The sequence below is a fragment of the Hylaeus volcanicus genome, chromosome 1 (genome assembly GCF_026283585.1).
Source record: "Hylaeus volcanicus isolate JK05 chromosome 1, UHH_iyHylVolc1.0_haploid, whole genome shotgun sequence".
NCBI lineage: Eukaryota > Metazoa > Arthropoda > Insecta > Hymenoptera > Colletidae > Hylaeus > Hylaeus volcanicus.
In genome coordinates this window covers 23871137-23886304 of record NC_071976.1, presented here as the reverse complement: position 1 = coordinate 23886304, position 15168 = coordinate 23871137, and the positions used below count along the sequence as shown (strand labels likewise).

At 40.9% G+C, this 15168-nt stretch overlaps 1 protein-coding gene across 2 annotated transcripts in view; it reads right to left on the bottom strand.

The window, feature by feature from the left end:
- Positions 1-5591, bottom strand: part of LOC128873055 (uncharacterized) — a 30344-nt gene extending 24753 nt beyond the window's left edge. Inside the window, exons 1-2 of one of the 2 annotated variants that reach the window (XM_054116327.1) lie at positions 5175-5591; positions 1829-2308 (exon numbers count right to left, since the gene is read on the bottom strand). In XM_054116327.1, the coding sequence (XP_053972302.1) occupies positions 1829-1898 (70 nt within the window). In that variant the 5' untranslated portion in view covers positions 1899-2308; positions 5175-5591. The remainder of the gene's footprint in view (positions 1-1828; positions 2309-5174) is intronic. The other variant, XM_054116329.1, reaches the window with a different exon arrangement.
- Positions 5592-15168: the final 9577 nt, after the last annotated feature.

The following is a 15168-nucleotide window of genomic DNA, read 5'->3' as shown; positions in this document are numbered from 1 at the left end:
CCGCAGTCTCTGAGTGGCCCTGGGCCTTCAATGACATCCGTCGCTTATTTTTGTCGCGCTCTAAACGCGTTCTACGCGTTCAGGTGCGCGTGCCGGTTCCACGAGCGACCGTGTCGAACTACTCAATGAAATCGAATCGTCGCCACTCCGGTGAACGTGGAAAGAGAAACGAGATCTCGAAAGATAAATCGTCGAAGAGAATTGCCTCGAGTGCTGGATTTCACTGCCAAGGCGCTCGGACTGAAGTACCGCTTCCACGCGATTTCGACGAGTTTTTATCGCCGTTGGTCATCCCGTGCGCTCGATCGCGTTAACCCTTTCGATCGCGGCGTATTTTGAACGTAGGGTTTCCAGTTTTGTATGTTTCAAACCGGAATGGAAATGCATTTCAATCGTTACCTTCCCCTCAGGTCGCACAGAGTATTCATTCTATCACACGGTGGCTTTTATAATTAGTTTACAATTTGCTAGCAGTAATCTGTTGTATATTTAAAATAGTAAATAATGTAAAGGGGTTGCGTCTTTACACGCAGTGGAAATTTTTCAGTAGATGGCGAACGCTGGGGACGTCAAGTAGAAGAAGTTTTGACAGTTGGATCTACAGGTAATTATTAGGTGTAACAGCAAAAACGACTGCCCTCGCGCCGGTCATTTCGAATGCAACCTGTGTAAAGACATTTAAAGTCCACGTGGCCCTTGTCGAGGTTAAGGCCTTCGAAGTCGTAAAAATGATGGTTCGTGCAATTTTAATTCGATACCATAACGCGATGGCTGATATTATTACGCTTAGGAATATAAGATAAATTACAACGATTAATGTATGAACATTTATATATTCTTCGTCATAATTCTTCGTCATCGAGAAACTTTGACACGAGTCTCGGATAAACGATGAAACTACAGATCTGAATTTGTATAACCATCGATCTCGTTGGTGGGAAAATACAAATAGACGATATTTTCAATCGAATCGTTGCAAATATAATATTCCAATGTTTAACTGAGAGGAATGCTAAGTTCGACGAATTTTATTAATTCATTACGACACTGACTAAGTTTAATTGACAGTCTTGCTTGAAAATGATCGCTGAGACCACTTATCTATCGTAATTCCATTGTTCTTTCATAGCAGCGGCATGTATTTTTTCTCGTTGACAAAACGGTCGTTGTGAACGACGTTGGTTTACTGGGTATTACGAAGATAAACAAATTCGAATCTTTGACGTAAGTATTAATCTCAGACGAGAGAGTGTCTATGCTAGGTTATCGAGGCCGAAATACGTATTTTTATTATAAAACGAATTACCTACTCGTAATAAATTTAAGAGAAAGCGACGCTTAGCATTGTAAAGGACATAAATCCATCACGTAAAGTTAATTTCAACTTTTTGAACTGAATTAAAAAAATATCTTATTCTGTATAAAAAGCACAGGTGGGTTACTTCTATCGAAGAATTGGTAGTTAGAGTGTCCCGCATGTATGCTACTAATCGTTCGAAAACCCTGTCATTGAATTCGAGTACAATTACCCCACTTCGATAAATACGAATTTATCACAAAAATACTTTCTGCTTGCGTCCCTCTTTGAAAGAATCACAAGTACCATGTATAGAAATTAACGGCAGTGTATCTCATCTGCGGATCATTACGCAAAGCAAAATCTTTGCAAACGTACCTAATCAAGTTGAACCTAATATAATACACATAATATAATATGAACTGTGCTTTTTGCACTTTATCGCTCTAAATGCATACAAATCCGCAGTCTACTCATTATTGCCCCCCCAGTACCGACGACATTGAATTAGGGTAATCGGATCGTACTCACCGTTGCACGCGACGACGAGGCCCATCAGAACGAGCCGGGTGACCATTTTGGAGAACGTGGAGGGCGTCATCTTCGGCACCACATTTATCACCGTGCGTCCTTGAAAGAGGATCGAAGCCCCGTGTTCCGCAGGACCGATCGAGCGCGTCGTCACGCACGTGTACTGCCGTCGAAACGATTCGTCGCGTGCGATTTGTACCCGCACGACGATGACGCATGTAAAACCCCCTCCGTGTCACCGTTTCACGACCGTGTAAACGTTGTTCGACTTCTCTGATGCAAGAACCACTGCGCCTTCCACCCTGCGCTCCCTTCCACGAAACGTCGATCTTTTCCTTCCACGAGCGTAGTTGTCTCTCTTCTCGACGATCCAAACGAGATCTTGGAATCCCAACAATTCTTTTCAGCTGGATCTCCCCCAGCGATCCGTGGTTGACGATTTCCGTCGCGATCGACGACGAGGTTCTGTTTGGTGACTCTCTAAAGCGAAGAACGAAGGACACCATTAGGGCGCTGCGTTTTTAACTCTTTTTTTTTTTGTTTAGACTCATGGCACACTTTGCATTCCTAATTTTTTTAGGAGATGGGTGGGAAGTGACAAGTTTGGAAGGAAGAGCGCAAGGGTGGATCAACGGTTTCTACTGTGATTAAATTTTGTTTAGCCTGTTGGAAACTACATAATCAAACATTCAGTGGGGTATTTCTTTTTGTAACTCCATCGAAATTCAAGTATTTCATTCAAATTCATTCTCATTGACATTCAACTTTCAGAATTAATTTTGTTTAGTTCTTCAGTGAAAAGCACTGACTCAACGAGTTAATTCGTGAATTGCGGTTGAAATATACCTTTTATAATTCTGTATAATATACCCACGGTCATACTTACGTAAAGTGAACAAATAAAAAAAAAAAAAAAAACAGAATTTTAAAGCCACAGAGCTGTATCAAAAAGAAAAAGTACACTTCACAAAATTGAATAGCGTTTTATGGAAATACCATTCGGTGCACTCGTTGAGAATTAACAAACCTGATAGTTTATTTGGGAGAAGGACCTAACGTTACATCGATAACGGAAGGATCATCCGCGAGTACGTACTTGAACTTCTTGGATCACGTGGAAGGGAACGGTTAGAGAAACCGGTGTGACGCGAAGTGACCAGGAAATTTTTATCGGGCTACCTGGTCACGGATTCCGCTCGCCAATTTATGACGTAGTTCCGTTATTGCAACGTGACGTTTGATCCGTACGAACAATCGCCAAATGGCACCGAGATAACCGCGGCTCATTGTTTCTTCGGATTCGTGAACGAGAACGAACGCCGAGTTTTATGGCGGCCATGAATTGGACGCAAGCAATAGGCCACGAACTAACTTATGCAATGTACAAACTTAATGGAAACTATAAAAAAAATCGCGTAATAAACTATTTAAATGTCCACGGTGGATCGTTCGAACGTCAGCTAGCTAAACGAGGCTACTTGAGGCTATCATACTGTTCATCTTGACGTTTGTGTCTTTGTTTTCGACGATACTTTTCATATTTTTAGCATTAAAGTAACAATTGTTTAAATACATCGACGCGAGTCACTGAAATTACAGAGTTACTGTATCTTTTATTTTTAAAACATTCCTACTGTTGCATTCTCATGAATAATGTTTCCTTAAAAAAAAAAACGTTGTAATCTGGCCGAAACGTTGCAACGCGTTCGATATATAATATCGAATCTCTGTCAAAAGAAAATTTCCGTCAGGAAATATTTATGGTAATGCACATCGAATAAACAAAAAGAAAACTGTTCCGCGAATTTAACGCATGCATTGAAACGCCACAGAAAAAAAAAACAACATTACAGGTTTTCCTCAAAGTAGAGAGTAAAAAACAGGCCGGGTATCGATCAATGAACGCCTATAAACGATTACTCAAGTCGAGTCGACAAGGTGAACGAACAGACTGCACCGGCTGGCGGTAATCGCGCGAGGAAAAGAACCAACGACAGAGAATGGTAAGCTAAAAGTGCACCTAATTTCGACACTGGTCCAGTCATCGACACTTTTAAATTATTATCCTTACTCCGGTAGCTCCAGTAGATTTTCATCTGAAAATCCTTCCTTTTATTTGAATTTTCTGATTACGCTACTATAAAAAACGAAAAACAAGTGCCGATGCATTCAGGTGGCGGTCCAGAAAATTGTGTCTATTCTTGCGAAACTAACAGTCGAAACGACAATGGCGGATGCCGATTATCCTCGTTGAAAGTCGAGCGTGGAAGTTCGACGTTCGAGCGAGAATCGCGCGGTACAGCGTCTGGGCCAATTATGTTCCCGATATGTCAAAGTTACTCGACCGTGAAGTAACACAACTCGTCGAATATGCGCTGCGGCAATTACCATATAATGGATCGTAAGCGCGCCAAAAATAACAATTTAAGAAAGCTGGTAGTCCCCTTGAACTTTCCGCGAGTAACGGAATCCCTTGAAGTTTCTGGATCGACAATGGCGCGTGCATTTACGCGAAAAAGTTTGAAAATTTCTGTGAGATCGAAGAGGTACTCTGGAATTGTGTTTTTAATAACGATCAGGTTAGTCGTCGAATGGAACGCGTACGAAACTCTCTAAGTGACTAGGAGTATTGTATGTAATTAAAAAGTAAGCATCACCGTGTACAGATGGTTAACAAAAAAAATTCTTTAATTCGATATTTGACTGCCTTCTAGATTACGAGTATAATATAGTAATAACCAAAGCAAATAATATCGGACATTAATCGTAATGATGCAAAGTAGTGTTTACTATCGAGACAATTTTAGTCATTCCACTATATGTGTTCAATTACTAATTACGATTTGATGTGCAATTAATTTTGTTTCGAGGCGTGGAGGTCAGTTGACATAAGCTCGAGCCGGAGGCCAAGTGCTTGTATGCTCAGCTTCGAGTCAACTGTTTGTATTCTGAGTCATCGGGGTTCACCAAGAAAAATGAATAACCCCTCGATTTATAGAGATTTTATCGTGCCTTGTTTATTGTTTCCACGGGTCACTAAAATCTCCTGTTAGTCTAACAAATATTAAACAACTCTTTATATCAATTCTACGATAAAATTCATTCAATGAAAAGCAATTTGAGGCAGTAAAGAGTACCACAGCTTGAAATAGTACTAAAATTAATCACTCTCACTCCCTCCAAATAAAAAGTAGCCTAAACGCCGCTCTAGGACAGCCACGCGGCCTAAAATTCCTTGCGATCTATCCTGCTAATCGTCGCAGTGAGTTTAACCATCCCGGATCCTGACGCGAGTTGTGCCTTGCTTCCTGTCCGCGGCCGAATTCACGGGGGCAACGTTACTCACTGTCACTCGTCGATAACCCCCTTCTTCCGGTGGATAACTTCACTGTCTTCGTATCACTCGGGCGAGATGTCACCTGGACGTCTAAAAGGCACGAGGCACGATCGCGAAACGTGGTCGGTCGCGTCTAGCTCTATTTTCCCCCCTTGGGGCTCTGATCTCGCGTCGGATTTAACCTGCGCAGCGTGGCACCTGTGACTCACCGTTGACGTGCCCCGACGCGGCCGACAGGCTAGTGAACGACGTGAAAACGCGTCTAGAGCCCAAAGGGAAACGCCGGGAATCCCCCGCGTAGCCGGAATGTCGCGTGCTCGACCGTAAGCACCGTGGCTGACTGCAACTGCAGACGGTGGGACGGACGATGGTCGCCGGTGCGGTTTCGTAGTCGTTGTGTCCCGTCGTTGGTTGTCTTGGTGTCTGTGTCGGAGCCGTATGCGCCTTCGACTTCGGTAGCGGCAAGTGGGGGTCCAATGTTACCAGGGTACGCATCGGGCCCCTACCCAGAGACAGCGCGAGCCCCGCCGAGGCTCGTCACCTGGTAACTCCACCTTCCACCTCCCACCTATCTTCCAACGCTCATGGGGCAAACGGTTCTCGGATACCTGAGGGAATCAGGTGGATCAGGGGAACCGTCTCGATGCACCCTTTCTCTCCTGATCCGCTACGAATTTTCGAATCGATTCCACATCGAGGAAATTGAAGTATGCACAGCAGAAGCTAAATACGTTCGGCTTCGGATGCATACGAGCTAAATCACGCTCGGCTTCGGATATACGAAGTCGTAGCTGAGCTCAGTACCCTCTAGCCCCTCGTAGCTGAGCTCAGAACCCTCCAGGTCCTCGTAGCTTCCATTACCTGAACTATGGTCCATAAGCTAGTGGAGCTTGTACCGTATAGGAAGCTTTAGGCTTTTGTATGTCGACAATTGCTGTGTTTATGTAAATATTTGTCGATGGGCTCCAGGAAGGTGGACTGGCAAGTCGTATAATGGAGATATTTGTACATAAATGGACTCTGAGTGGATTTCAGAGTATTTACTATTGGTCTCATTGTCGATAAAGGAGGATAGTAATACATAATATAATTTATACGTACATAATGATACATAATAAAAAGCAATCGAACGAATATTTTGGTAATTTACGAAGATATTAACAAGCAAATCCAGGAGAGCTATATTGGCCAAATATCAAAGTGAGTAACTGTAACTTTTCCATTCGAGGTTCTCTAGTTTCCAGTGACTGAGTATGCTATAGGAGCTTAACCTCTTGGAAGGATGACTTTTAAATAGACTTTTTTTTTGCTTTAACCTAATACACACAACCAAAGCAATTTTTAACTGTAGATCGATTTTAATACACAGATATGTCGTCTCACTTTAATAACGTGGTATATTCTTTTATTTGGTTCCTCGGCCGAAAGGGATCGTACCCAAGTGTGTCCAGGGAATTGTTTCGGAGCACCCTTTTCCAAGGGACCTGTCGGCGTCGCGGCGGCCTGGAATGCTGCAGCGTCTGGCGAGGAGCAGGGTTTTGTGGCTCACTTGAAGCGGGTTTACTCACGGAATTCGTTGACGTTTGAACGGATGCAGCGGTACAGCGATGGGAATGCACCGATATCATCGATACCAATAACAGAAAAATAATAGCTGACACGAAGGTAGTTTACATCGGGGCTTTAGTTTCGCGGATTCTAATTTGGAATATTATAGAACTACTTGAGCAAACCAGTTCGTTTTTGTTAACACAACGGGTTTCAAAAATATATTTGCATATTTAGTCTGCATTATAATTCATTTGAAAAATAAAGAAATGGGTGTTTTTACTGTAATCGAGGTAAGACAGTGTTAGGTGCCAAGTTCTTTTCAATCACAGCTCAATTTAACACTAAACCTACCGACTTATCATTTGCATATACTTCTACCATTATCGACCAAATGACTGGTCTTAAAGACACTTTTTTCAGTTAGAAGCAAAAATATTAGGTTGTCCCAAAAGTTTCTTTCGCTTTATTAATAAGTACTACATGCACAATATTTTATGTTTTATATTACATTACTGAAATTGTGCACGATTCATTTTGCTCCGTTACTGTTACAACATGAATATCTATGAAATTAGATTGTCTATTTATATAAACACGACCACATAAAATAATTGTGTGCAACTCGCGAAAGAAACTTTCGGGACAACCTAATATTTCACGTCTAACTAGATTCAATAACACACGAAACAGTTGTATGTAATTTATACATTGTATATAAGAAGTATACACAAAAGTTTAAAAACGGTCATTTGACTGGTCGTGATAGATTTAGTGTTAAAAGAAAAAAGCACACCAATATTCAGTACAAATAAAAAGAACTGCAAAAGATCTACAAGGGATATCTATTTTAAATAGTTTACACACAAAATAATTCCCCGATTCACCACAATTAATATCGCTACTGCCACAGTCCTCTCGTCACTTTGTCAAACTATCAATCTTATATTCCTAAATTCATAACTGTGAGTCGTTAGCGCGTCCCGAAGAGGCTGACGCGTAACAAGAGCGATACATTTCATCGAGATTGCAACGCCGGAACCGAAGTTTTCGTTCCAAGATTAGAACCCCGTGTCTAAGTTCGTCGAGAATCACCGCGATTCTGGTGGTCGTGCAATTAACTGCCGTCTTTCGAGTAGGTGAATTAGTGGGAAATTCAGTTACCAGCGAGCAGGGAGACGTTTACAAATGGGCGTGATAGCGTTCGGAACAATAGGGAGCTCGAATAGTTGCAAAGTGATACGCGATGGTACCGGAACCCGCGAAACGAATAGTCCGCATAATTACACGCGGTAACCCACTCTGGTCGATATTTCTATCCCAGCTTATCGGCGTCATCGGACACGATGCTTTATCGTTGACGCTCCCAGTACATTATGCTGCGTCGAAGACAATCGATCCGGCATACATTTCCCGCGGCGTGCAATCCGACCATGACCTCGAAATAATTGTTTCATTCTTTCCACGCGATCCACCGTGATCGCGAAACAAGGGAAGAGGGGTGACTAACCCAGAACTGACGCAATCGACGGCTAAACGGGCTCGAAAAAGCTAGGATACTATTTCGAAACGGTCCCATGGGCTGCTTCGTGGCTGAGGAGGTAAAGAATTTCATAAAGTGGGCCTTTAGGATACGATAAACGTAACGAACTTTTTATCACAGTGAGCAGTTTTAAAGATCTTGACGAACGTGAGGGTAATATCCCCTCCAAATAAAAATTGCATGAAATACAAATAAATGTATATTTTGAGGATGAATATATCGTTTGTAGGCTCTTGAAACAGCTCACTTTTACTGTACATGATATGTCGATCAGATTTATTCGCCTAGAGTTTTGCCCATCTTTGCATGACACGTATTATTAAATTATTTCATTACCCAATGACATCAATAGCTGTAGTTTAAATTGAAAACCTGATTTTATAAAGCAGTGCCAAGAAACACAAATAAATATATGTTTTTATTTGGGAGACACTACGTTTGCCATTATTCAGAATTCTTAAAACAGCCAAGTTTCATAATATATGATACATATTAGTAAATTCTTTTGCAACCCACTGACATCACTAATCGCTAGATAATAATCGCTGCCGTGATCTGCGGACCTTTATCTAAACTAACTCCTACAAAAATTGAACCTAAATAGGAATTTATTTTTAATTATTTTTAATTATCGCATACTATGCGTATTTTGTAGTTCATTGTACATTAAAATTTCTTATAAACGCTTAAGAATCCGCAGTCTAGTAATCGTAGCTTGTGGTTTCATAAAGGAATGCGAAACTGTGGAGCTAAACTTCGTTTCCTCCGCGAGTAAGTGGACGGAAATTTCGTTGCAGTCAATGTAGCTTGCTGTTTTCAATTCCAGTCACTCTTTCCACGCAGACGGAGCCCTGGGAACTTGGGGAAAAGTTCCAAGGCGATCATCGACCAAGGAAAACTCGGTGGCGCTTGTCGTAACGCCGCGGATGGATTCCGCGCGAAGTCGACCATCACGTCCGAGGTCTTCGCGAGCTCCCCAAGACCCATCGCGTGGTTTACGTCAGCAGGTCTCATCTGCCGACAATGAGAAAGCGGCTGCACCTGTACACGCAGCTATAATCACGGTATTTGCACACTCGGTGACCTTGCAGCTATCCGTATCGCTCTCTGAGCCTTGAACTTGCACGCTGAAGAATCTCCGCCGCGAACTTGCCGGAGGATCGAGTCGATTCTGCGATCTATACGGCGCGCCGCGTGATTTTATCACTCGATAATGGTGTCTAAAAACGTTGCGCAATCACGTTCGAATATTCAGTCACGCCTAGATTCTTCCCATCCGGATTTGCTATCGGTTCTTTGATCTACAAGAAGATGGCGGAACTTTGCGAGGAAGATTCTTCGAATATTTGCATTTAACCCTGTGTAAACATGTATATAATTTAAAATTTCTCGTAGTATTTAATTTTGTGCCGTCTCCAATTTCACAAATCCTGTCCATCTTCATTATCCCCTCACTTTTGAAATTAATTCGTTTAGTTCTTTAATGAAAAGTCTTGTCACCCATTTCTGGGAAGGATGGCGTATCGAAAGGAGTTATAAGGTTGACGTTTCGTCCTTTCAAGTACAGCCTTTAGCAAGGTGAAGCGCAAACTCGCGCTGTTCGTCTGACGACGCCAGGATTTTTCTACTTTGCGTTTGTTGCGTCGCGGGCGCCCGCTCGAATCCAAAACCGATTATCCATAATGGCGCTTCAGCGAAGCAACAATTGCCGACACGAAGGCGGCGATCACGCTTATCGTTGGTTAATTCGTGTGGAATTGCGCGTTACGCAATGCGCAGATCCCAGCGATACGATCCACGCTGTTCCTGCGATTCTTTTCCTCGTGTTCCTTACAATTAGATTCGTCGCTAAGGTCAATGCCAATCGATCAAACATTCGGCTGAACGGTTATCGATCGGTCGGTGATTCACTTTTACCCTGACAAGGGATCAACTGATCGCGTTCTCGTCAGATTCGCGTCAAATTTCAGCCTACGTAACTTTTCAAGTTACGATTATTGTGTAACAGTTGTATACAAGAGCTACGACTGCTTTTGGAAAGCGAAGTCATGATTGTTCAGGGAAAGTGGCTCTTCCTTGTCGTTACGAATTCGAGAGCAACAGTGTGTTTACAGAAGCCTTGTGTACGGAGTCTTCAATTAGGGACAATTACATTTCTAATTAAAGGCTTTGTACTCCACCACTTCTGTAAATATATCACTGCTCTCATGTATAGCAAAGGAGGAAGAGCTTCCCTGAACTGGATGACAGTGTTAGGCCAATTGTATGGCTATCGAGTAACCAGATCTGAAATTTTGATAGTGGAACGCTGTTAGATTTCGTTAAATCTAAGATAGACGAGGTTAGACAGTGAAAGAAAGAAGGTAAAATAGAAATGAAAAGGAGAACGATACCTAAAGATACCAAATACCTGAGACCAATGATCACCCAACCATAAATCATATTTTTCAAACCTACGTCTCTTGATGAACCATGAAATTTTACAATACCGCTATAATTGTGAATGCAAAATAGCGAGCAAGGTTTCTTCGGAAGTCCTACAGTCATACGCAGAAACAGATGGATGATTCAAGGCTTTATTTATATCCTCGCGGACATTATTTCTCCGTGTAAATACGGAACACTTTTTCATCGTTGCATTATTTCATAGTAACAATAATCGCAGACAACCTCGAGCGAGGTGTTATTTTAAAATAGGAAGTGAGGGTTTCCGTGCGCAGGCATTCCAAAGATATGTAGGAAACGATTCGACACGCTTAGAAATTCGCGGTGGCTACCAGAAATGAGCAAGATTCTTGTTCGGAATAAAAATAGGCAGCTTTAAACTCGTGTTTTGTTCGACACAAATTGCAATTCGATTTAGAAAATGAAATTATATTTTGTTCTTCGATTTAACAAGCACGGTTATTGGGTTTAACGAAAGAAAATAGTTAAGAATTTTCCAAACGTGAATTTAAGATTTTATTTTTTAATAAAACACGTGAAATTTGCCAAAGTTTTCATTTTTTGCTTACTTAACCCATTTTTTTTCTGATCCCTGCATTCTTCAGGTTCAGCACACAAAAATTATATAGAAAACTATTCCCAATTTTGGAGCACCAATAGATCGAGTACCCCTCGCATAAAAATCTCGCTCATCTCTGGCTAGCGTCGCGTTTATTACTCTTATTTCCTGACTGGCGCCAGCTGATCGTCGTCGTATGGGATTCGCGCAATTAAAGATTCAATTCCGCACGAAATTATAGTTATCGAGTCTGTGGAAAATGACGTCTTATTATAGGTCTGCGAGTGTTCCCCCCCGGTCGTCGACGACTTCCTTCAATCATCGTGGCGCACTCACGAAAAATTCCACGATCATTGTCTGCCAAGACGAGAAGTAAAATGTAGCCGAAGTCGTAACGCATAGCACGCCACAACAGGAAAATATTTGAGAGAGATACTTCTTCCGAGACTGGAGATAATAAGTACATAATAAGCGACCTTTCGATCCGTCAAAGTATTCCTCTCTAAAGCTAATAATCGAGCCAAAAATAGATTCTCCACGCTTCAATGTTCACTGCTAATCATCTCGGGCGTCATTCGAGGAAATTGGTGGAACGATCACTCCAAAAAATGATTAAGACATAAACTTCATTTACACCTTTGATATTTTCTGCATTTGGCCCTATCCCTTCCCTTATTTTATTAAACACAGTATTCTTCACAATACTGTTCTCTCTCGTTTTCTACTATTTTTTTAATGATTTCCTTCATCCCCTCCTCTCTTTCATTACATTATTCCTCAGAAAATAAACGTTATTTACCATTTAATTTATCAAGAATATTTGGCATCATGTCCATAAAGTGAAATCTAAACGAATCTAAAAAGCAAAATCTGAAGAATAATACACTTTTGACATTTCAATTCTGCATTTAGCCCTGTCACGTTAAATCCACCACGCAATAGCTCCAACGAGGCAAAGTTATCATCCTTTAAGGTGGATAACTTCGTGACCCATTTCACGTGGGACAACCGCCAGGTTTGCGGTAAGATCGATTGGTTAATGAGTTCTAATAACTTTTGCACGAAGGAGGAGGCATCGAACAGGCCAACACGAAACATCAATCTTCGTGCATTGCATAAATTAACTTCGTGTAACGATCGAATCCAATGCGGGTTGAAAGGAGATTCGTCGTATGCAAAGTGACGATCGATTTTAGAGAACGCCAGGTGAATTATGCTCTCGTTGGCCGATGTTATGGCTGACAAAGGCACGCTTGGTATCGTCGGCGTCGTCATCCGTGTGTTTTACGAGTCGACGTAATAATCAAACGATCCAGAAAGTTACAAACTATTACGATACACGTGTACACCGCTCGAGAGCACCGGGATCGATTGTTCTATTCTCTTCGAACGCAAATACATAAACCAAACTCGTTATCAATCTTCGAACGATTAGAATCCAGACACGCGGTCGGTTGCGTGCTGAACGCGGAGACTTCAATGCGCCTTTGTACACCTCCGTGTTTCCTTTTTTTAATACAATTTCTACCCTCGGAAATTCGTTATCATCGTGGCATTACTATACACGTTGCCAAGGTGAAATATTATCGCGATACAAAAGAGGGCGAGGTTTATTTGTTCGCTGGAACAATCATTTATAACTCTTGTTGTTTTTAAACTTAATAAATCCATATTAGAGATCTTTTAAAAATCCTAAATGCCTAATAAATGGTTAATAAATATAGCTACATTGTTCCCAGTTCTTCGTGCCACAAAGATGCAACCTCGACGCCGAAGACGAACAACAAGAAACAACAGATGACTCTCGAGTTCAGTAATTATACCGAAGCGAAAGGTGGATGGTTCCGATCGAACCTTGAACATTCACGCGAAACGATTTTCTCGCGATGCACGCTCGTCCCGTACACATACTCTGTTGCACAACCTGCCCGGAAACGCTTTATTGGTGGTTAATTATTTGCATTGTTATCTCGCGCCGACATAACGGTTATGGAAATTCCGTGAAAAAAAGAAGAAACGAAGTCGTCTTTCGAAGTATCGCTAATACTTCGCTATTAAACGAAGCGATTTCGAGAAACCTTTTTGTTACTGCGAACAGCTCGCCAAAATGTTGATTTTTGGAACACGGTGGCGTTAATTACATTTCTTTTTTGGAGCTTGTAATAGCAAAATATGAAGTTAACCAAAAAGAATTATTACTTAGAAGATTATTATAGACGTAGAATTATTATTATACTCTTGCAATTATCATGGCCATCAGGTTGAGACTTAGGTTCTTTATCTACATAAATAGGTCCATTGTAGTTTCATGGGGATTAAGTTCAGGACTTCGAAGATTGATATTTCGATCTAACAAAAAAAAAAGAAAAAAAAATTGGCAAATATTTCTACTCAAACTATTGGGTTGTCCGGAAGGTCCATGTCGATTTTTGGTAGATGGTGCAGGTCTGAATATATCGAAGTGGTGTAAAACAAATAACATGCATACATCCCTTAAAAGGTGGAAAGGTTGTGGAACAAAATGGCACCTATGTAATTCAACAAATATATATTAAAATTCAAACATGTTTCTGAATGTTTCTTAGAAATTGGCACGAACTTTCTGGACAACCTAATAGAATTATAAATGAATGGATATAAAATATAATTATCTAATGCTTTACTGTTTATTAAGAATAGTCCTATACATTATTAACCATTTTAACGAATCAATCAACGATTACGAAACGTAAAATCAATTACGCTTTTCGATTACTGATAATTTCCAATCCTCCACTTTGAATCGTACCGCGAAATATTCATTAACCGAACGTGTTCATCGAGCCGTCAACTTTTATCGTCAGATAGGCGTTACGAGTTCTCACACTCGTCTAAATCAATCAAATCAAACGGCACGCGCAATCGACGCCGATTATCGTTCTGCTTTTGCGCTTGAATCGCTTCTTAATGAAAATTGCACACGCGAATTATTTGTTATTTGTTTTTTTTTCCCGCGGATGTTTACGTTCGACGAACGATAGAAAGGATTTCATTGGTCGTGGAAGCGCGCGTTCTTACGCGCTCCCTATGATTCATTTATGACGTTATAAAATTGCGAGATCCTTGTGACTCACGTGCGAGGATAGGTCTCGCACGATTAATTTTACTTTCAAAACGGTTCTATGCACGGCTGCGTTAGCGCTGCCAAGATAATGGGGATTATAAACTATCTCAATGGTTGTCACGACAATATAAATTAATTTGTTTCAATAATATATGATAGGAATTTAAATCATAAGGAAACTCGGAGTCGCGTAGTTCGCGGTTTGGTAAATGAATATTGAAATAGTTTTTTATGCGAATGGGAATATTATTGCCTTTCGTCCCGGATCTGCTGGTTAGGCTCACCAGTAAAACTTATCTAACAGATCTTAGACGTAACGCGATTAGTCGTTTCAAGTACCTCTTCAAATTAATTATGTATTAGTAAATTATCAGCTAAGTGGAGACTGTTCAAACAGCTACCAGGATCCAGAATTAGAAACGAAACATTTGCTTTTTGTATGGACTAAGTAATTCCTGTTCTCGCCACATTTTTATAAAACTTTGGCACACATGTTTGATGGTAAAAGGGTATTGGTGAGTCGCAGAGTTGATTGTAAAATGACTGTTGTTAAACACCTGGTATACAAGTACGTCATTGATCGATAACTTGAAAAGACTGCAGCTCTTAAGTTTCGGCTGTCTGGTATTTATTTCAAATTTCATCAATGCATTTATATATTTACGAAGAATAAAAAATAATTAATTCAAAGGTATCGGTAGCGCCATCAGTGGGAAAACGCCCAAGGTTGTAGTGAAAATAGTTCTTAATGTTTCTGATAGATGGCGCATCCGATATTTTTTAATAAATTATTCTGTTTTTGTCA